This window comes from Misgurnus anguillicaudatus, chromosome 7 (genome assembly GCF_027580225.2).
Source record: "Misgurnus anguillicaudatus chromosome 7, ASM2758022v2, whole genome shotgun sequence".
Classification (NCBI taxonomy): Eukaryota; Metazoa; Chordata; class Actinopteri; order Cypriniformes; family Cobitidae; genus Misgurnus; species Misgurnus anguillicaudatus.
The window spans coordinates 15,623,952-15,646,652 of record NC_073343.2 but is presented as its reverse complement, the minus strand read 5'-3'; the positions used below and the strand labels follow the sequence as shown (position 1 = coordinate 15,646,652).

At 39.5% G+C, this 22,701-nt stretch overlaps 2 protein-coding genes across 2 annotated transcripts in view; one reads left to right on the top strand and one right to left on the bottom strand.

Annotated features, from left to right (window-relative positions):
* The window catches only part of gnmt (glycine N-methyltransferase), a 97,518-nt gene extending 82,098 nt beyond the window's left edge, over positions 1 to 15,420 (top strand). The window contains 1 exon segment of the mRNA XM_073869470.1: positions 14,298 to 15,420. Coding sequence (XP_073725571.1) covers positions 14,298 to 14,469 — 172 coding nt within the window. The 3' untranslated portion in view covers positions 14,470 to 15,420.
* Positions 15,421 to 19,242: 3,822 nt separating this feature from the next.
* On the bottom strand, positions 19,243 to 22,310 carry LOC141365281 (uncharacterized). Its single transcript, XM_073869469.1, has one exon. The coding sequence runs from the start codon at positions 22,303 to 22,305 to the stop codon at positions 20,467 to 20,469; it is 1,839 nt and encodes a 612-aa protein (XP_073725570.1). The 5' UTR covers positions 22,306 to 22,310; the 3' UTR covers positions 19,243 to 20,466.
* Between the last annotated feature and the right edge of the window lie 391 nt (positions 22,311 to 22,701).

Genomic DNA, 22,701 nt, shown 5'->3' with positions numbered 1-22,701 from the left:
CATCAAGTGGGTAAAATATCAGTGGGCTATTTAGTGTTGTTTCTGAGCCATTTGGGTACTGTAGGTAAAAGAAACCCCACATTTTAGACAAACAGGGGCACTAGTGAGCCACTTAAGAGACACGTCTATGTCTGACCTTTTTGTCAACACTTAACAGCCGAAAACTCTGATGTGTGTGCCAAATTTAAAGTTCAACTAAGCACGCCAAGAGCCTTAAACATGCCTGAAATTAAAGTAAAGTTTGACGCATTGCCATGGGAACAGCGTTCGAGATGTCAAAAATTCCTTCGCAATTTATCATCTACAATGTCTCGGCATCATGTTGACCACTTCTGGTGTCAATCGCATGAATCCCATACGAGGAGTATTTAAAGGTTCACAGCATGTTACTGTCAGCCTTAAATATGTGTAAAAATTAAAGTAAAGTTTGATGCATTGCCATGGGAACAGCGTTCGAGATATCCAAAATCCCTTCGCAATTTATCATCTACAATGTCTCTGCATTATGTGGACCACTTCTCGTGTCAATTGCATGAAAATCCTAGAAGGAGTATTTAAAAGTTAACTGTATGCAACTGAAAGGCTTAAATATGCCTTTAAAATGAAAGTAAAGTTTGACAGGTTGCCATGGGAACAGCGTTTGAGATATCAAAAATCCCTTCGCAATTTATCATCTACAATGTCTCGGCATCATGGTGACCACTTTTGGTGTCATTCGCATGAAAATCCTAGAAGGAGTATTTAAAAGAACATTGCATGGAACTTTCAAAAAAATCCAGCTTTGTGACTGACACACTTCCTGGCGCCTGCTGGTGGCGCTATACCCGGGAGTCACAATAGGCACATCGATGCGATCGGAATCTTCAGACGAACAAACACCCCGCGTGTCATCACAATAAGACATTTTTTGCCTTAGATATTAGACACTTCCTGTTTCTCTGATTTCGCCACAACTTTGTCGGCTCGCCATGGCAGAACCGTTCGAGATATCAAAAATCCCTTCGCAATTTAGCAAGTCCAATGTCTCGACATCATGTTCACCACTTTTGGTGTCAATCGCATGCATTCTCTAGGAGGAGTATTCAAAAGTTCAACGCATGCATTTTTTAAACAATCCAAAATAGCTGACTTCCTGTTGGGCAGAGCTTAAATGTTAGAGGGCGAAAGTTGTTCGGGTCGATGAGATCTATAAGCATACCAACTCTCGTACATGTGCGTACATGTTTGCACGATCTGTGCCCCAATGTTTGTTTTTGCATTGCAGGGGGCGCTACAGAGCTCCCTTGCCACGCCCGTGGTCCAGCCTTTGCCCGGACCTGATGGCCGACGACTCTGACATGTGTGCCAAATTTCAAGAGTTTTCGAGTATGTTAAGGCACCCAAAGTGGCCAAAAGTGTTAAAAAAAATAAAAATAAAAAAAAACAATAATAATCCTAAGGAAAACAATAGGGCTTCGCACCTTTCGGTGCAGGCCATTCTGGCCTGCTCCTCGGTGCTCGGGCCCTAAATATAGCTGCAAGCAGCGATGGCGGGCCCTCGCACGTATTTTTACCGCTACACGGTGCCTCCGAGAAAACGATGCACGGTGGGCAAGTGCATCAAGTGGGTAAATATCGGTGGACTATTTATGTTGTTACTGACCCAATTAGGGACTGTAGGTAAAAAAAAACACATTTTGGACAAACGGGGGCACTAGTGAGCAACTTAAGAGGCACACCTATGTCTGACCTGTTTGTCAACACTTAACAGTTGACAACTCTGATGTGTGTGCCAAATTTGAAGTTAATCTAAGCATGCCAAGAGGCTTAAATATTCCTGAAATAATAGTAAACTTTGATGCATTGCCATGGCAACAGCGTTCGAGATGTCAAAAATCCCTTCGCAATTTATCATCTACAATGTCTCAGCACCATGTTGACCACGTTTGGTGTCAATCGCATGAATATCCTAGAAGAAGTATTGAAAAGTTCACTGCATGCAACTGAAGGGCTTAAATATGCCTTTAAAAGGAAAGTAAAGTTTGACGCGTTGCCATGGGAACAACGTTCGAGATATCAAAAATCCCTTCGCAATTTTTCATCTACTATGTCTTGGCATCATGTTGACCACTTTTGGTGTCAATCGCATAAACATTCTAGGAGGAGTATTTAAAAGAACATCACATGGAACTGTCAAAAAATCAACCTTTGAGACTGCAACACGTCCTGGCGCCTGGTGGTGGCGCTATACCCGAGACTCACAATAGGCACATCGATGCGATCGGAATCTTCAGACGAACAAACACCTTGCGTGTCATCACTATAAGACATTTTTTGCCTTAGATATTAGACACTTCCTGTTTCTCTGATTTCGCCATGACTTTGCCGCTTCGCCATGGCAACACCGTTCGAGATATCAAAAATCCCTTCGCAATTTAGCAAGTCCACTGTCTTGACATCATGATCACCACGTTTGGTGTCATTTGCATGAATCCCCTAGGAGGAGTATTCAAAAGTTCACTGCATGCATTTTTTAAACAATCCAAAATGGCGGACTTCCTGTTGGGCGGAGCCAAAATGTTAGAGGGCGAAAGTTGTTCGGGTCGATGAGATCTATATGTGTACCAACTCTTGTACATGTGCGTATATGTTTGCACGATCTGTGCATCAATGTTTTTTTTTTCATTACAGGGGGCGCTACAGAGCCCCTGTGCCACGCCCGTCTTCCAGCCTTTGTCTGTTCGCAATGACGGACGACTCTAACGTCTGTGCCAAATTTCAAGAGTTTTCGAGTATGTTAAGGCACCCAAAATGCCCAAAAGTGCTATTATATTTTGGTACTGACCCTTTTGGGGACTGTAGGTAAAAAAAAACACACATTTTAGACAAACGGGGGCGCTAGTGAGCCACTTAAGAGACACGCCTATGTCGGACCTTTTTGTGCACACTTAACAGCCGACAACTCTGATGTGTGTGCCAACTTTTAGGTTAATCTAAGCACGCCAAGAGCCCTAAATATGCCTGAAATAAAAGTAAAGGTTGGGGCATTGCCATGGGAACAGCGTTCGAGATATCAAAAATCCCTTCACAATTTATCATCTACTATGCCTTGGCATCATGTTGACCACTTTTGGTGTCAATCACATGAAAATCCTAGAAGGAGTATTTAAAAGAACATCGGATGGAACTGTCAAAAAAATCCACCTTTGTGACTGACACACTTCCTGGCGCCTGGTGGTGGCGCTATACCCGGGAGTCACAATAGGCACATCGATGCGATTGGAATCTTCAGACGAACAAACACCCCGCGTGTCATCACAATAAGACATTTTTTGCCATAGATATTAGACACTTCCTGTTTCTCTGATTTCGCCATGACTTTGCCGCATCGCCATGGCAACACCGTTCGAGATATCAAAAATCCCTTCGCAATTTAGCAAGTCCAATGTCTTGACCTCATGATCACCACGTTTGGTGTCATTTGCATGAATCCCCTAGGAGGAGTATTTAAAAGTTCACCGCATGCATTTTTTAAACAATCCAAAATGGCTGACTTCCTGTTGGGCGGAGCTTAAATTTTAGAGGGCAAAAGTTGTTTGGGTCGATGAGATCTATATGCGTATCAACTCTCGTACATGTGCGCACATTTTTGCCGAATCTGTGCCCCAATGTTTGTTTTTGCATTACAGGGGGCGCTACAGAGCCCCTGTGCCACGCCCGTGTTTCAGCCTTTGCATGAGCCTAGTGGTACGGGACTCTGACATGTGTGCCAAGTTTCAAGAGTTTTCGAGTATGTTAAGGGACCGAAATTAGGTCAAGTGTTGAAAAAAATAAAAAATAAAAAAATAAAAATAATAATCCTAAGGAAAACAATAGGGCTTCGCACCTTTCGGTGCAGGCCATTCTGGCCTGCTCCTCGGTGCTCGGGCCCTAATAAATTCGAGCAAAACCAATAGGGCTTCGCACCTTTCGGTGCAGGCCATTCTGGCCTGCTCCTCGGTGCTCGGGCCCTAAAAATAAAAATAAAAAAATAATAATCCGAGCAAAAACAATAGGGCTTCGCACCTTTCGGTGCAGGCCATTCTGGCCTGCTCCTCGGTGCTCGGGCCCTAATAAATCCGAGCAAAAACAATAGGGCTTCGCACCTTTCGGTGCAGGCCATTCTGGCCTGCTCCTCTGTGCTCGGGCCCTAATAATAATCCGAGCAAAATCAATAGGGCTTCGCACCTTTCGGTGCAGGCCATTCTGGCCTGCTCCTCTGTGCTCGGGCCCTAATAATAAAAAAATAATAATCAGAGCAAAAACAATAGGGCTTCGCACCTTTCGGTGCAGGCTATTCTGGCCTGCTCCTCGGTGCTCGGGCCCTAAATACTAAGAATTTTTTCTTGAAAAGAATTTTTTGCAGTGTAGTAATTATCTTTAACACTAGAACAAACATTTATTTAATAATTTTGAGAAACACAGTTTACTAATAAAACATAAATTAGTAGTAATATTGCAATTGAATTCAATTTTATTTGTATAGCGCTTTTTCCAATTGTTTAATTGTTTCAAAGCAGCTTTACATGAATAAAAGAAGGAGAAAACACAGAAAAATCAGGGGACAACAAAAGTAGCAGAGTACAGCGGTTAAGATTAAGCCGTTGTGTGATTCAGCGGGAGTACAGATTAAGTGACATTGATTTGCTGAGCATTGAACACAGAAACAATTAAATTGTGAAATGCAAAACCGGTTTATTAAACTGATGTTACTCTGCGAGAAAACTTTCCCAAGGGAGGGCAGGTCTCACAGCGAGCTGCAAGCCCGGCTGGGTGCCGCAGCCGTGTGTCTCCCGGTTGAGCAGCGTACTGTATGTGTGCTGTGAGCAACGATGAATTGAAATGCAGGCCTTTTAACCTGAGATAAGTCCAACCCATTGAAGTTGAGATGACCAATGTATCGTTTTGCATTACCTATTTTATCAGCCATTTCACATTATACAGAAAAAATGTGCAGAAACTATAGGCTTGTATTTATAATATTATAAATGAAATGTGCGTTATTTGGAAGAAATTCGACATTGTCCACTATACAGTTCAATCCGTTCCATTTGGGAGAGACCCAGAGGTGAACTGTCACATCGCACCCCACTTTCCCTGTCTTGTACAGCTTCTGTGTGCCGCAAATTCACAGCAAGCAGGGCTTGCTTCCCCACACAGTAAAATGATAGATAATAGAACTACTTTCCGACGGCTATGCAGTGCCGATTTGTGTTGATGAATTCAGAAGATGAAACGCAGGGTTTTTTATATTTAATGGCTATTTTCAATGAACTTGCAGTCAGTGTTCATGCCAATTTAATTGTTTCAGATAGTGCCTGATTTGTAAAAATTTTCACAAATGAAGTTCGAAATGTAGGTTTGGGAGGAGCCTAAACATTCAGTACTGTCAATCACCTTAGCCTATTTAAGCGAGTCAGTTTTCACTCCTTCCCAGTGATGATTCATCCGGCATCCCTCCCCCTCCCCAATCTCTTCCCTTGTTTTGCTCTTTCCGCTCTCCCCACAGTCTTACCACGTGGGGAGGTTTGAACGTGGGGCTTGAGACGAGCATCAGGTTCGAGCTTCCTCCAAGGACAGCAAGCCAAGTTCGTTTACCATTATTTACTAGACGGAATGCGCAGGCGGGCTAGTAAAACAAATCTTACAAGTATGTTGTATGTTCTATAACAATGACAGTCCAGGCCATTGCATAAATGCACTTATTAATTTAGGCTAAGACTATTCAGGTAAATCTTCAGGTAAGTGATTTTTTAAATTATTTCACAGTATATATTTAGCTTTTTAACCCTTGATTTAGTTCCAACTATTAGAATATATGTAAGAAGAAGAACTGCTTTTACTGTTCTAAAGACTTTGTGTATTATACTGCAGAAATCTATAGCAATTTTTCACACTTTCCATTCACTAATATGGCACATCTGCTTCAGTCCAGTTTGCCAACTTTCTCGTTGTGAATGTTGATATCTGTGTCAAAGAGCTGAACCATAACTTCTTGTTGCAATGACAGACGCGTACACAGGCTGAATCTAAAACAAGTAAATTGGTTCTGACTGCAACACCCAGGGCCGGATTAACCATACGGGAAACTGGGCAATTGCCCAGGGGCCCAAGACCTCCAAAGGGCCCAGGGCAGCAAGGGCACAAGCAAAAAACTGTATCTGGTAATCTCCCGCTGGCCGCTTTATATTAAACAAACTGTCAACACGGGCTTTTGCGCTGCAAAGAGAGACGCTGCGCTGCCTATGACTTTGAACGTGATTTGAGAGCGGTTGAGAGTCAGTCTCATGGGGACTGACCAATGAAGAGAGGGCTTCAAGTTAAGACCCTCTCCTCATTGGTCAGTCCGCATGAGGTGGGTCAAAGGTTCGCCGAGCGTTACGTGACGCAAGGCGTTGGAACAACAGAAAAACACGAGACATGGAGAAGCTAAGTGGGAGCGCAAAGCGGAAATTAAAAAAGGAAAATGACATCAGAAACACAGAAAATGTAAAGTATAAACGGTGGTGTAGTCTACGTGATACGCAGGCATCTGTGCGATCCGATCGGCATATGAAATCAAATTACTATAGCGGCGTGAAAGTGACTGGGGAGCAGACTGGTGTGGCCCCACAAGAACCCACAAGCGAGTGACAGCAAAGTACTGCGAGAGCGATTGCAGTAATCACATGGAGAATTTGTTTTGAATCGCTCTCGCGGTACTTTGACATCACCAAGAGGTCTGCTTAGCGCCAAATGAAGTCAAACCTGCAGTGTAGCTGCTCACGCGACACTGTAAACAAACCGACCATGGGGAGCAGTGAACGAGTGGAGCAGTGCACAACATAAAATCTGGAGAGTTCACAACACACATGCGAGTAAACAACATTTAAATCATCAATCCAGTTTATTACTTTATCTGGAGGTAAGGCTCCTATAAAATAAAATAAGCCGGTGTTTATGTCCTGATGGTTTTTAGCTGCCTTCCAGCATGTTTGCTTGTGCTTCACAGTGTTAAACTTCCTGTCATTTGTATATCTACGTTCAAGATGTAGCCTCCCTGCTGTTTTTTTCAGCATACCAGTAAGACCAGCATATGTTGTGTTTTGGTGCTGGTTTGCTAGTGAACACCAGCTAAACCAGCATCAAACCAGCACCAGCATTAGCACAAGCTAAACCAGCAGCAAACCAGCATTAGTACCAGCTAAACCAGCATTAGCACCAGCATCCCATGCTGGTCATACCAGCATATGTTGTGTTTTGGTGCTGGTATGCTAGTGACCACCAGCTAAACCAGCATAGACCAGCATAATTCCCATGCTGGTCCATGCTGGTTTGATGCTGTTTTTTTCAGCAGGGCTATATGATCTTAAACTTCTGTGAGGAAATTCATGTCTGCGTTGATGTTCAGTTCAGACATGCAAATTAAAGATCATTTTCCTCACTTTGGTTTGGGTGTCTAATATTAGGCTATATGATGGTCTTGTAATAATAATTAAGTAAAAGCCTATTTTCATTTTTAGACAATGGTAGTGCATTTGTATGAGCATTTAAATATTTGTAAATCAAAATACACCTGATGACAGTTAGAATTTGAAGTATTGAGTTTACTGTATTTTACAGTAATATATGCTGTATATGACCATATTATGGTGATCCTGGGGTCGTGATGATGGGGCCCTAGAATATTGTTGCCCAGGGTATAACAAAGTGTTAATCTGGCCCTGGCAACACCGCATGTTCATTAAAATAGCTGTTAATTATAAAAACTATGTATCTGTCTTCCGCATTCACCAGCTTTCCAGCAAGCAAATTTGGCTAAAACAAGGCAAATATTTATAGCAGACTACATTCTGTAAAAATATAATTTATGACCCCCTGTCAATCATACTTTGACAGGTGGTCCCATCCCTATCTTTCAAAAATTGTATGCGTTGTAGACCTGTTTGAGTCGTGACTCACTCGCAAGTCTCTAGTATCATTAATCCGGATCAGTTGAGTCCTACTACAATTCAATGTAAAACCATAAACGGCGCCACCACACACACAAACCTCTTTCAACATTATTAATGAGACTTCGCTCGCTCTACAGATCCACTCGTAACCAGTGGCGGATGCAGAACGTGACATATGGGTGGGCATGGATTAAGTCCGGGTGGGCCTGAATCTATGGGTGTCACTTTTGAATAAGAAACTATAACAAGTCTATAAAATTCGTCAAAACTTCAGAACACTAATTTAAACAGCATACACACACACCCGAACTGCACGTCACATTTTTGACATTATTGATACTTTAAATTGTAATGCAACTTGACATTTATTAAGCCTTTTTGGTAAAAAAAATATTGGGCTCTCATAGCCTACAAAAAGAACCTGCACACAGTGACAGGAAATATAAATGAACCCAAAAAAACCTTATACTTTTTTAAATAACCTATTAAAGTGTTTAAATAAATACGGCTACTAAATGCTTAAAATGAAGCTTCTAACATCATATTCTCTTCATGCAAATCACTAAAAATATATTTTCGTTCTCACATATTTAAGTTAACTTACTAAATAAAGAAAGAAAAAGGGAATTGCTAGAATAATGTTAGACTCTTGGGGTTAAACGAAATGACAAATAAATAAACATTTAATATACTTTTTGATGAGCATAAGAGCAAGCCTACTCGTGAAGAGCGGAGCCGAGGAGCGCGCATATCAGACGTGAACGAAAGGAATAATGGATTTAATGCTTTCACTTCATTTCCTGGCAGTTTCACTTGTTAGTGAGGATAGTAATGGCTAACAAGATGACGCCGAATTACATACAACATAATTACCTAACTAAATCTGAGAGAATGCAAACACATTACAATATTTTTTCCTCCGCCCGACGGCCAAGGCGCATCATTTTTTTTAGCCCGACAGGAATTCGCCAAAGCCCGTAATGGACGTCGGGCAAGCGATTTTGCGAGGTTTGTTTTGTAGAAAGACTCTCTTTAAAGTGAATTTCGTTTTGTATAAATTGTATCTTAATATTAATCAATGTTTGATCAAACAATTGCCTCGATTTAATAAATAGGAAGCAAACCAAGAACGTCTGTGGTGTGGATTGAAGTGAACCCACTATATTTCCGCAGCCATACGTCTTTCTGCTTTAATGCATTTCTTAAATTAATGTCTCAATTACACAGTAGGCTTATAGGTTGTTATGATAGGCTATTTGTTGCTTAAAAGCAATAGGCTATAATGTATAAAGTGTAGCAATAAACGAGGCGTGACTTATAGTGCTGCTATATCGCTATATCAAACAACATCACTATGATCAGATGTTTTCTTTCTATTTTTTACCCCGCTGTCATATTTGTTGTGTGTTTATGTTATTGAGAGGAAAGCTCGCAGCACATATTTATAACGTGTTGTTATTCAAAATACTTTTTCTACTTGCTTGCAAAAAAAGTTCTCAAAGTGATCATGGCTGAAAGTTGCTTTTGAATATTTCATTATAACGCAACATTCAACTGCTTTAATAGTTTTTAAATAGTTATCAGGCTTACTTATAATTTTACTGTTATTAACATAACATGCAATAGATAAATTACACCACATAAAGTAGTATATATGTCTAACTATACAGAGTAGTATTTTTTACATTTTTGATTGGGCGGGCCAGCTGTCAATCTGCAGGCCCGCCCATAGCTCCGCGCCTGCTCGTAACCAGCTGATCTGCGCGAGAACTGACCCGAGATTCTCACTTAGAGCCGGAAACATTGCAAACTCGAGAGACCTGCTGATCCGCGTGAGCCACGAACTGACCTGAGATTCTCACTCGTAGCCGGAAACAATGCGGATTCAAGAGACATGTGAATCTGCTCTGACTCGAGAATCTCTCAACTCGTAACCGGCTGATCCGCGCAAACTGTCTCTCGAATCGGGGCCGGAAACACTGCAGATTCGCGGATCTGCCAGAAACCTTGCAGACTCCAGACTCTCCGGCTCGGGTGGCTACATAATCAGGACACAGTGTTTTCTATATTTTCTCTATATAATTCTACTATTATTATTAGGCCTTTTTTTTAAATGGTTGACCATACACACCAAACCTAAAACCTATAAGCATGTTATTTCAGAAGTGAAAGGCTTTTGTTGTGGATTTGCTTTTGAGGAGTCTTCGGTCGCTCTATAGATCCACGCGAATCAGCCGGTTGGTGGATCTGTAGAGCGAGTGAGGTCTCATGAGTCCCATGGTCTGCGAGTCTGCGGTGTTTCCGGCTCTGAGAGTCTCGAGTTGCGTGAATCAGCTGGTTACAAGTGGGTCTGTACTGAGTTTTCTTGGCGATTTAGCAATACCGATTCAATTGACTCAATTCCTAAAAATGGCCTAATTGAACATTTTTGAGTGACGTTTTTATGGTTTTTAGTTGACCGTCCGGATGCACTTCATTTTATAACATGTGAATCAAAGCGTGGTTTTCCTTTTGTATCTGTTAGTTGTCATGCATTTGTTTGTCATTTTTATTAATGTGTCAATCAAAAGATTTTGTATTTTTTGGTGTGAGTTAAAAAGATGTACAGAGATTTTTATGGCTGGTTTCCTTTCTCCCCCCCCAAGTCCGCATTCCTTCCAGATCAACAGGGGGGTGTTTGTAAATGAGTATGTCTCTCTAAAACATTGATGGTTAAAATAAATGTAATTCTGTCTGCTCTGACAAAAGTAAAGGTTTTATGAACTGTCCTCACACAGGTCTCTGATTAAAACGGGACTAGGCATGTTTTGAGGTGAAGCGCCCATGCATATTTTCATGTTCGCATCTAAACTTTTGTTTGTAACATCAAAACTTTCTTTAAAGTCAAAGTATCAAGCATTTAGGAGTGTATGGTCAGCCCTAATATATCTGATATCACAGGAACCATTCCGTGTTGAGAATAAAGTTTTAGTTTTTTTTTTTTGTTACAGTTTCTAAAACAGACACAGATATTCGTTGCTCTGTGTGTGCACACATGCACAGGTGTGTGTGGGTGTGTGTGTAGAAAAATAACATGATTATTTAATTTTATATTTAAGGTTTACAATGTTTTTATATAATTATTTGTTTATTTAGCAGCAGCACGCAGCAGACAAATGATATTTTTGGGGCAAACATTTTGGTTCCTACGTTAATAGTTATACTAGACAAGTTTAAATATTTAACAAAGTATAAGAACAAACGTTTGTATTTTTTTTACTGTCTCTTTATATTATGGGGTCAATGTGTAAACAAATGTACACAACACAACAACTATGTATTTGTAAATCCTATTAATCAAAAATGGTAAAACAAAGATAACCCCAAGGCCCCCGTAGCTCTAGATAAGTTATTGTTAAATTCTTGTTAGACGAGCGACATGATTGTGCTCTTCTATAAATGTTAAGAATTACAAACAAAGCAAAAAACATCTATCCCAACTAACTTCTCCAAGCCGGTGAATTGCATGAATTGCATGTGTGCGTCTTTATGTCTGCTGTGCTTCACAAAGCAGATAAAGAGTTCTTTGAACATCTTTTTCTATTCATCTAGGTTGTACCTTTACATAATATTAAAACCAAGTACTTACATTAAATAGATTATGTAAACAACATTATTTTTACTAAAAAATGTGAAAAATGTGAAACTGACTGAACTCAAAAACAATCTTGTGGACAAACACTCTGCGAAGGTGGCTATGACACTGTGAATTCTTGAAAAAGATTGCACAAAGGTCACTTGAAAATCTTCGCTATGGCAAGATGGGGTATGTGTATGGTACAGATCTTTGGGGCTTTTTACACCTGGCCCTTCATGCGTTTTCTCTGATCAGATAGCTATCTGATCGTAAAAAGACCAGGTGTAAATGCCCTCCGAAACGTTTTCAAGCCAGACTAAAATCCGATCGCTCAAACCACTTGGGTCTGGGACGCATTTCAGATGAAACTGGACAAGTGTAAATACATCTGGTTGATGAAACCACATCTATCAGCGCATAACTCCTCCCAAACATAAGCACGTCACCCAGAAGTTAGCCGTCAAAGAGGCAAACAAAGAAAGACGACACGCTCGTTGCTTTATGGAGCCACAACAGCGGGTAAAAAAGCTTCCTAGAATCAATAAAAGAGTCTAATGACAAACTCAAATGATATTAAACAAAGAAATAAAACTTTAAGAGAGAGTTTTGTTAATGCTTTCCCCGTCATGGACCTGTACGTGAAATTACCACGCTGTCTCTCCTGCTGCGCTGTACTGCAAACTTCAGCTCATGCCGAGCAAGGAGACGCGTGCCCCTGCCCAACATACACAACATACAGTAAGTGCTGCCTATTGTTGCATAAACGTCATCTTAAGTTTTTTAAGGCGGAGTAATAAAAAGTATATTTGCATTTTGGGCGGGGGTAAAACATCGGATTCATATCCATTTTGCCAATAGGCATTTATGTGGCCAAATGTAAATGGTACAGTTTTAACAAATCAGATAGTTATCCAATCACATGAAGTGACCAGGTGTAAAAAGGCCCTTTTTAAGGATATGCTTAAAGAGCGCTACAAGCGTGATCTGGTCAACCTTTTGTGTTTATGTGGTCACCAAGGGGAATTGGTTCTGTCTTGACTTCTGCTCGTGAGTGACAGTGTTGAGGGGATGGGAAATTGGTTGATTATCGAGTGCCAAATAAACACAGAGAGGGACAGGAAAATGTCAAAATCATCAAGTGCTTAATTCAGAAAGAAAATAAGAGAAAAAATGAGCAAAACATAAAGGCAACCATGTATGATAACTACGGTATCCATGTCATGAATGAAGTGCTAATGTCTATTGGAGAGTAACTTATAACTCTGAAGTTTGTAAGCCTTTTTGTTTGCTATGCTTATACAACAATAATTCAGTTTTAACTAAACAAACACGAGATCTGTTAAGGTTAAAGGTCAGGTATTAGTTGTGTTTTCTGTTCTTAGTGCAATAGTGTAATAATTAGATTCTTTCTAGTGTGTTTTCACATTTGTGTGATAAAGGAGTTGTGCTACTTAGAATATTTATTCTATATTATATTTGTATATTATTCTTAATATTTTATATAATTTTTGCTCAACGCTCTTGTTACATTGGTATGTATCTGATTGTACATATATTTGGCACATTTATGCATTTAGTGTATTTATTTAAGTTCTGATAACTTATGGTGTCATATTTTGTGCAGAATTGTGTTCATTGTCTTTTGGCAATGTTGAAGGTGGAGATTGTGCATCTTAAAAAGTGTGTTTTCGTTGTAATTGCAGTAGTTAAATAACTGGATTTTTTAAAGTGTGTTTTTCAAATGTTCCAATGAAGGATTTTTGTAATAGTATATTTTTCTCTTTCACCTATGTTGTTTCAATCAAATAAAAATATTACTTCTCAAAATATGAAGTTTGGGGTTTTTTTTGGGGGGGGGGCTCGAAGGAAGTCTCGCTCAGGGTGTAATTCCATGCAGAACCGCCACTGGGCCTAGTCTACACGTTTTAATATAATCAAGGGGGATATTGGGCAAAAGGACCAGCGTCATATACATTTACAAATCATAATGAATAGATTGTGATGATGTTCACATGCATAAAGGTGCGCTCTGCAAATTCACAGCCAAAGAAAGCCTGAATGTGAAACAGCAAAACCATCTTTACAGCAGAATTGAACTGCGGGGACGTAGTCATCTAAATGTTCCGCGTCAAAGTAAATAAAATACAAGGCCAAAATTAGCATTTTTGTAAAACTGAAAAAAAATTGTTTACCTATTATTTGATTTTCAATTGTAAAATAATTTAAATAAGTAAAATAACCTTGGATTATCTCTTCACGCGTTTGAGAACAAAAAGAGAGAAACGCACATTTTTGTTTTTTATTTGTTAAAAAGAAAAATGCATGGTCGCAAAAGTACACGGACCCCTCCTTATGGCAGTTTCACACAGTACACGGCAGACGCGAGTGTTTATTTCATTGTCAATACATGACGTGCGAAAAGCGGCAAAATGGGACGGTTACAGAAGTGAAGGAGTGAAACCCCTTTCGCGGACACGGCTCTTCACAGCAGGCGCCGTAAAAGATAAACATATTTGCACTAAATGCTGCACAAAACTCTAACACTACACAAAAAAACCTGTAGCCGTGCGGCGATTTGGCCGCTTGTCGCGTACCGTGTGAAATATCCATTAGCCTTCCATCAATACCTCACATTAACTTTGTTGTGAAACTCTTAACCATTAAATGTACTTGCGTGTGTATTTTTCAGGAACTGGTTTATATGTATAATTTTTCTTTTTATCTTGTAGTAAATTCCGACTGTCATATTATCCCCATCGTCTGGAAAGTTTTAAGAAGATTTTAAGAGGATCCTTTTTTGAAAAATGTGAGCACAGCGTATTTGGTGACTTTAAGGAATACACCCCAGGACAAGAAGAGACACCTTGTTATTTCATTCATGTACTTAAAAAGATTGCTTAAATCCTTATAATTTCCCTGTTTCTGATTTTGCTTGATTTGTTTTCAGCAGCAGCAGAGCTAAGTAGTAAAAATATTTGGATACAGGGAGGTTTAATTGTATTGCTTGTTTGCTTTGAAAGTGGTAATTTGATTTAGAATTTTTGTCAGGTCTTTTCTTTTTAATCTTTAAAAAAATAATTTTTATCTTATCTTGCTTGTAGTTGATTTTAATCATATAGGGGCGGTTTTCTGGACAGGGGCGGTTTCCTGGACAGTCATAGACTAAATTAAATGTAAGAGCTGTCCAAAATGAAAACAACTTGCACTGACATACCTTAAAATACACCAGTGCCCTTCGTATTGCCTCAAAGTGCACACAAGTAATGTTTTTAGTAAGGCATGTTTGTTAAACCAAGTTGTATTTCCTAATTAAACTAAGGCCTAGTCCTGGCTTAAGCACATCCCTGTCTGGGAAATCACCCCATAGAGTTGACCTCATGTATGCATGTAATGTACAACTGGTTTTACTTTGTTTCTTTGAAAATAGCACTCTGAAAAGTGATAATAGTTTAAAGCTTATTTTGTTTAAGGGTATATCCTTTTTAATCAAAAGGTCTATCATTTACTTGAGTATAAAGTTACATTTTAAGGCATGAGCATTTGATCTGTACATTTTACATAGAAATTGTTACATAATTGTTACATATTCAGCAGGGTTGTTTTAAAATTGACAGGTTGGGTAGAAGATTTACAGGATTTAAACATAGACTTGCTAAATGCTTGTCTGATTTAGAGACAAAAATACTTCACTATAGGTACTATAGGTAAGACTAATAATTATTTTAATACATGTATAATGATTAGTAAGCATACTTATAATGTAAACCGGGTGATGTTTTCATTTGCGGAGGCACATGATGTCCCTTTATTTTAAACTGACTTTAAAAATCAATAAATCATAAAATATTTGTATTCTGAGTGATTTTGTTTGTAATTGGCAGAGTTCCTGCGCGTCCTTAAAAAGTCTTAAATTAAAATCTGGGAAATTAAGGTCTTAAATTGTCTTAAATTGACCATAAAGTTGCTGTAGGTTTTACATTTTCAGCCGGTGCACTTAATGTTGATGGGAAAACACAGTGGCCCACCGTAAAACATCTATTAGTTGATTAATTTAGTATGGTGTGAAATGAGAGTCTCTGCAGTTAGGTGTTTTATGGTACGTCGGCTACAGACGCTGACGTCAGGCTGCGTGCCGCCATTACGCGTAACGCGGTTGTCGAGGTGAGGTTCAACATGCAAATATGGGGAAGTGCAAATTTAACGACAAGTGGATGTACGAGGATGTATTTAGGAGGTGGTTGGCACCGGCAGAAACAACAACGAGGCAATGTGTAAATTCTGCAAAAAGACTTTTTCATTAGGGACCATGGGGCTCAAAGCCGTCGAGTCGGCTGTTTGTGTGTCTGTGTGTTTGTGTGTCTGTCTGTGTGTGTTTCTGCGTGCGTGCATGTGTGTGTCTCAGGAATGCTTTCACGTATTGAAATCAAACTTTGTACATGAACTTGGGACTCCAATGTGGGAATGCACAAGATAAAAAACATTCTAAAATTTTAAATCATTTCACAAATCACGTTAGTGACCGCACCACAGCAAGCACATTTTTGCAGTTTCTCATGAAATGCATTTCCTAATTATTATTCCGCCCTAATCTTTGTGTCAAAAGTTATAGTCGCAGGAGCTGGCCAGAGACCCAGTTCAAACTTTAAAACTTTCGGGCAGTGGCGGTCTAAGTTGCTTGAGGACATGACGTCATGGATCCATGTCGTTCTTCCGCCATATTGGATTGAACAGAAAAAAAGATTCACAGGTCACAAATTTTGTCCGGACTTCACAAAACTGGACATACATGATCCTTGGACCAAGCCTCACGAAAGTTAGTAGAAGGATTTTTAATTTTCGGAAGCGTTTGCCCATCACAGCCCAAACGAAATGTGCGTTGAAGCCTCCAAAACAGGAAGTAGTTCATATCTCCGGAACGGTTTCATGTATTGAAACCAAACTTTGTACATGTACTTGGGACTCCTATGTGGGGATGAAAAACATAAAAAACATTATAGTTTTTTCCCAGCATTATTTACAGACAGGTGTCCACAGGTGGTTCTGTGTTGCTGGCAGAGTGGGGGAGGGGCAACCCTCTGTGTGGCTCTGTTAGTGGGGTAGGGCAAATAACTTATATTGACAAGAAGTGAAAGTCAATAGAACGTTCCATTGCAACACCAGCGCCCAGCAGCAGCCATACGAATCCGACATTTTGGAATGAGAGCGATTCGGGAGTCAACTAGAAGTGATGGCAATATCAGCTACTTTGTACATTAAAAGATCAAATTCAAACTGAATGATGATAACACAGAATAACATACAATCAGACCAGTGATCATTAATCCCTTTTTACAGCTTATTTTAAGATATTTAGACAAGTCTTCCACTTTTATATAGGCTAATTTTACATACATGCATACCGACATAAACTCATCCACACATAATCCATTTCGAGCAATTCTGATGTATATGTGTGTATGTATATGGAGCCAAAATATTAAGTAAAAAAACAGCCTCTGTCCAAAAGTGACAATTATAGGATAACAGACAGAGCAATGTATCATGTTCTATAAGATTATAATGTTTGTAGCGGGATCCAGGGGATTAATATGTACAAAATATATTTCTAGTGGAGTTGGTAACTAATAATAATAGTAAATGTGTAAAGTAGCATAAATTAGAATTACATAATAAAGCAAGAAATAAACTACCTCAAATGTGTATCTATTTAATAATTGGATTCCGCAACTGATAATAACAACAGCACAACACATACATACAAGACAATACAGCGTTTCGTGTAGGTATAGCAAGTGAACAAAATTTTAATTTAACCCGTTAATTGGCGCTGTCCCGTGAGCGGGACACCTAGGTTTATTTCAATATTTTCTATGTAAATGTTAATCTATCACGACAAACTATATATTGTTGGAAAGGTCTAAGAATGTAATTTTCATATTTCAAAACCTTTTAGCAGTAATAATAATGCAGTAACTGTAATTTATTCATTTGTGACACAAGTATGCAGCAAACCTCAAAGCAAACCAGCACAAACCTCAGTTTTTTGACAATTTTATGTATAAAAATTATACTATATTGCATTTTTATTTATTACAAATAAATGTAAACTGCTTAAAAAAATATTTTCACCTCCAGACACTTCCCTAAAAAACGTTGAAGTGTCTTCTTTAAAACCAAAAATTACCAAAATAAAAACCACAATTAGGCTTCTAGACCAAAAAAAAAAATGCCAGAGTTATATTAATTTAAAGGTGTATATCACCTTTTCACTAACCCCCCACTCAAAAAGGGCTGCGCCAGTTAAAGGGTTAAGAAACTTACTATTGCGTGAGTTTCGCTGAGAATGAAATGAGAATGAATTGGCTGTGAGAATTTTCATTTCAAAATGGCGGCCGCGCTACTGAAGCGCCTCCTAGTGGCTGTTGCCAAAAACTAATCAGAGTTTCGCCTCTTGTTCTTCTATACTCTTTGGGGAGGGGCAGCAGAGTGCTGAGTGCAATACTGATGGAAATTTTCGTTCTTCTAAGTGACTCGTTCATTTTCAGTTCGTTCACCAAAATGATTTGTTCAGATTCGTTCACGGATTCGTACAGTGACCATTTCTTTATTTTACATAAATACGTGAGCAGGTGGCGAAGATGTGTGTCTTATGTTTTATACAGTTTTTTACAATCATTTTTGCACTAATAACAGAACCTTTATATAATTTTTCTAAACTCTAGACACAAAATTCACAACCAATGATCAAAATGCACTTTTTTCAAATGCTTGGATACAATACATATAAGCCAAAGATCATTTGTTCAATGAACTAAAATCACCAGATCAAAATGACACAACTTAACATCAAAAGATCACTATTTCAAAATGCAACTCACACATTACATCTGAGTTGAGTGTGTATTCATTTCATTACAAAGATCAAACTATCAGTTGATACAACTGCTTAAAATGATAAGTAACTGTTGCATTACTCTTGAAGCATAGCTTTTGTGGAGTCCATGTTTAGATTGAAAGTTTCAGGATAGATAATTTGACACCAATTACCACAGAATATCACCCTGATGGACTACATTATCTATGGATGTTGTAAGGTAGGCACCACCCACTGGTCCAATGGCGGTCTCCAGAGGCGTGGCGAAGGATTCTCGCGCGTTTCAGTCTTTCCTTTCACATTGGATAATAAGATATAGATTTAAACATTCATTCAATTTAGTTAACAAACCCTTCGTTTAATCTGACTCCAATTTAATAAAGTGTGTTTGTTGTTGTTTAATTTATTATCCTTTTAATCTTAATCATAATTTGTTCAGATGTTTGGTTACTCTTGTTTTGCCCTACTTGTTATTGCATCCGTTCATTCGGCTACTCATGTCGCTTTGGACTCACGCACCGGCCGTTTATTAATATTTAATAATCATGCGGGCCCACGATCACAACCGGATCAGGCTTGGTCGCTGCTAGAGGTTAGACCATATGTTCAGAAGGCCGCCTTTCATGCGTGCTCATCTCTGAACATACTTTATTTAGTCCCCATAGAGGTGCAACTTAATTATTACAATATTTGTTTCTAACCAGAGGCTCACGACCACTATCATAAAACAAACTGACCGTCTTCTCCAATGATAGCTTTGTATAATCGTGACATAACTTAATATGCAGCTTAGATAGATTAATATTGAAATAACCAGAGGTTGAGGCTCGTCTGATTTAGAGTGGTCAGACAACATTTACATGTTACTCTAAACAGGAAATTAGCCTCCACGCATCTAATTTAACTTAAACTAGCGCCAAGTGCTAGTCGGATCTCTAAAATCCTCCGCTGATGTACTACTATGCCATCTAGTCTGGGATTTTAGTCCGTAAAAAACTAGCCTGATTTCCAGACGTTGCGGAAACAAGGATACATCGTAATTTACTAATCATGTCAATAACTTTCGTAGCCACAGAATAAATCCAAACATAACAATTTATTAACCAGGTAAGAAAATCACAATTCAAGCCAATTCAAAATTCAATAAAATATAATACAAATACAAACCAATAGTATTTACATTAGAACAGGAAATATAAAAACCTTTCATACCTGGTAAAGACGACACACAGTAATTGTGCGGGATATCTGGTTACAGATTCCCTGAAATGTTTGTCAGCTCTCCTTATATACCCAGATAGAATAAACATTATGTAAACATTATTTATCAATGGAAGTTTGCAGTGATTGGTTCTTACAGACCTATGGGAGGCACCTCGTCCTGGATACATTTGAAGTGGGGTGTACGCCCCTTGGGTAGAGTTAAGTTTTCTTAACTCTATTAAACCTTTTACTATTTGTTTTATTGATGTGAGAATGAGACCTGTGTACCAGTCGCGATAAAACCTTTGTAATGAAGTGAAACATGAATATTTTCCACTGTTATTTACATTTGATATGACCTTTCTTACACATAATCATCTGGTGTGCTGTAAACTGTCCTGTGTTGAGGAGGTAACAAGGAAAGGAGGGGAAGAGGGGTCAGACATTTGTCTGCAGGTCCATCATTTGTATGGAGATGTGGTGTTTGAAAATCAGGTGTAACTCTCCAGGGAGCCTCCTGTAATCGAGATAAAGTACTGGTTCCCGAGAGGGGTGTTTTGGGGGTCTTGGTCCCCTGCCGTGAGTCCTGGAGGAAAGTTGTTGTGTTGCAAAAGGTTCTCTTTTGATGTTCTGCTGCCTCGGGCACCTACAGGGCACACACACTGCATTCTCGGGCGTCCATGCTGTTTCTCAGGAAGGGCTGACCTTTTGGTCAGGATCAATCAAAATTCTTACAGTATTTCCCCGCTTGGCCCCGTGGGCGAATTGTGATAGGGTACCTACGGGGTCAGACAATCAAAGTTTTTTTTTTTTTTTTTTTTTTACAGTCTTTGGAACACGGGTATTTGCAGTGGGCTGAGGGCAAGGGCAGCGTGTGTGGATTCCTGTGTAGATCTGATGAGGTGCCTGAAGTAGCAGCACTGGAACATAGTGAAGGTGAAGATCAGGGCACTGCCAATGGCACAACCCCGGAACACCCAGTCCCACCAGGTGTATGTGTACTGTGCCGACCGGGTGGATGAACTGGATAACAGTTGTGCAGTCTTTCGTGCCAGGTTGATCTCAACCTGCGCTTGGCTGAGGTGGTATTCAGTTTGCAGGATCAGTCTCTGTGTTAGCTCCATCGTGTCAACCACAGCTTGGGTACCTTGCTCATAGAAAGTGTCATCCCACCATGGTGAAGTCTCTGTGTCCAGTGGCACTCTTCCTAAAATGTTGACTTGACCTATCGAAAGGTCTTCTGTCACTTCCAAGCAGAACGAGTGATTAGCAGAGCAGGTCAGTCCTCCGTAGGTAAAAGAGTTCATCTCACTGACCACGCACCACTGTGAGTGTGACACCTGGATAACATCAGAGTAACCATGCAGCGACTGAACATTTATAAGTTTGGTGTCATTGAGGAAGAAAGGTTGCAATGTGTTACATGTACAGATAACATAATTGTGCGTTTCATGGCAACATGTGCGACTGGTAAACAAGGTCTCATTACCCTTTTGTGTCATGTATCCAGTGAGGTGATCCCATTTAATTACCTGATCCTTCACTACCACGCCCATAGAGCGTATGGTAGTGGAATTTGGAAAAACCTGATCTGGGTGTATTAAAGGAAAACTGACGAAGAACCCAATACATCCATTACATTCATTTCCTGTAAACATCATTATGGTGGATAGTAATTCAGAATATCTTAAATTTTTCATTTGTTCCGATTCATACCACCTATGTAGATCTAAGATCTCTACAAGGTCATTCAAAACATGTCTAGGTGTCTTGTACAGACGAAGATCAAGGATTTCTTGTCTAGCAGCAGTAAATAGATCTTGTGCATATGTCCTACAGGCTAAGTCACGTTCGATGGTACGGGTCTGATTGAATAATGTGTGGCTGATCGCAAGAAGCGCCTGCGCTTCGGATCGAACCGCCTTTATGATATTCTCATTGCTATTTGTGATATGCTGAAAACCAGTGGCCACCTGGTTTGCCAACCATGTTGAATATTGTGATTGTTCAGTTATTTTGTAGTTGTTGGCAATGGAATTAACTGAGCCGAAGAGACCTGCTATGTTTCCGAGCAGATCTCGTTTCGAGCGTGCAGGTGAGATTTGCACGGCAAGTCTGTTTTTGTAATCAGAAATTAAATCATCGATTCGTGACTGTAGCCATGCATATGTCTTGTCATTGTTATCACAGTGATTAACATAAGCAGATAAAATGTTGGAAATATTGTATGATACATGTGTCATTACTAGATTTACATCATGAAATAATGTCTTGTTAACATTCCCTTTTATCAATCCACCAGGAGGAATAGGATACAGTTTCGGACATTTCTTTGGTTTGCTATATCCACAGGTGGTTAAATTAAAGCAATGATTCATTGTCCATGTGCAATTCTGTGGCCCAGTGTAATTATCTGGGTCATTGACACATTTTCCCACGCAATACATGCCTTCTCTCCGGCTAGTCCAGACAAAGGCTTCGGGTTGATTGTTATCAGGTACATATGAAGTTACATCGAATTTATATTCGGTATAACTCATATGTGTATTGTTGATTGTCTCAGTGTGTGTGCACCTATATATTGCGGGCTCTAAATCTTTGGTTAAGTAACAAATTTTAGGATCTAATCCATTGTTGGTTTTTTCATAGAGAGTGCGCATGCTCCCAATTTGCTCCTGGTTCTTTTTAAGTTGATACCAGGCTGTTATGTTGTGGAAAAATGTGGGTGCCGGTGTGTCACCTGAAATGTTTACTATAGGGAGATGGTCAGAGCCTATTTTACAGTAGATTTTTGTTGCGCAATTTGGTTCCGGAGCTACTCCGGGAGGCCATGTAACTAGTTTTCTAGTTGAAAGTGTACTGAAAAATGTGGATGGCCTCTTTGTATATTTCCATACCCATCTCCCACATTCCAGAGCGTGTGTGTGAGTGATACCCTTTGACCCAACTTGATGTAAATGGGTCTAGACACTTCCTTCTTCTCCGGTCTCCATGGTATTGCTGCAGCCAACCTGGGAGATGAAACAGAGAGAAATGTTAATAATTATCGATTAGCG

Excerpts from the sequence above, each read along its gene's own strand:
- LOC141365281 (XM_073869469.1), bottom strand. The coding sequence starts at position 22,305 with ATGCGCACTCTCTATGAAAAAACCAACAATGGATTAGATCCTAAAATT.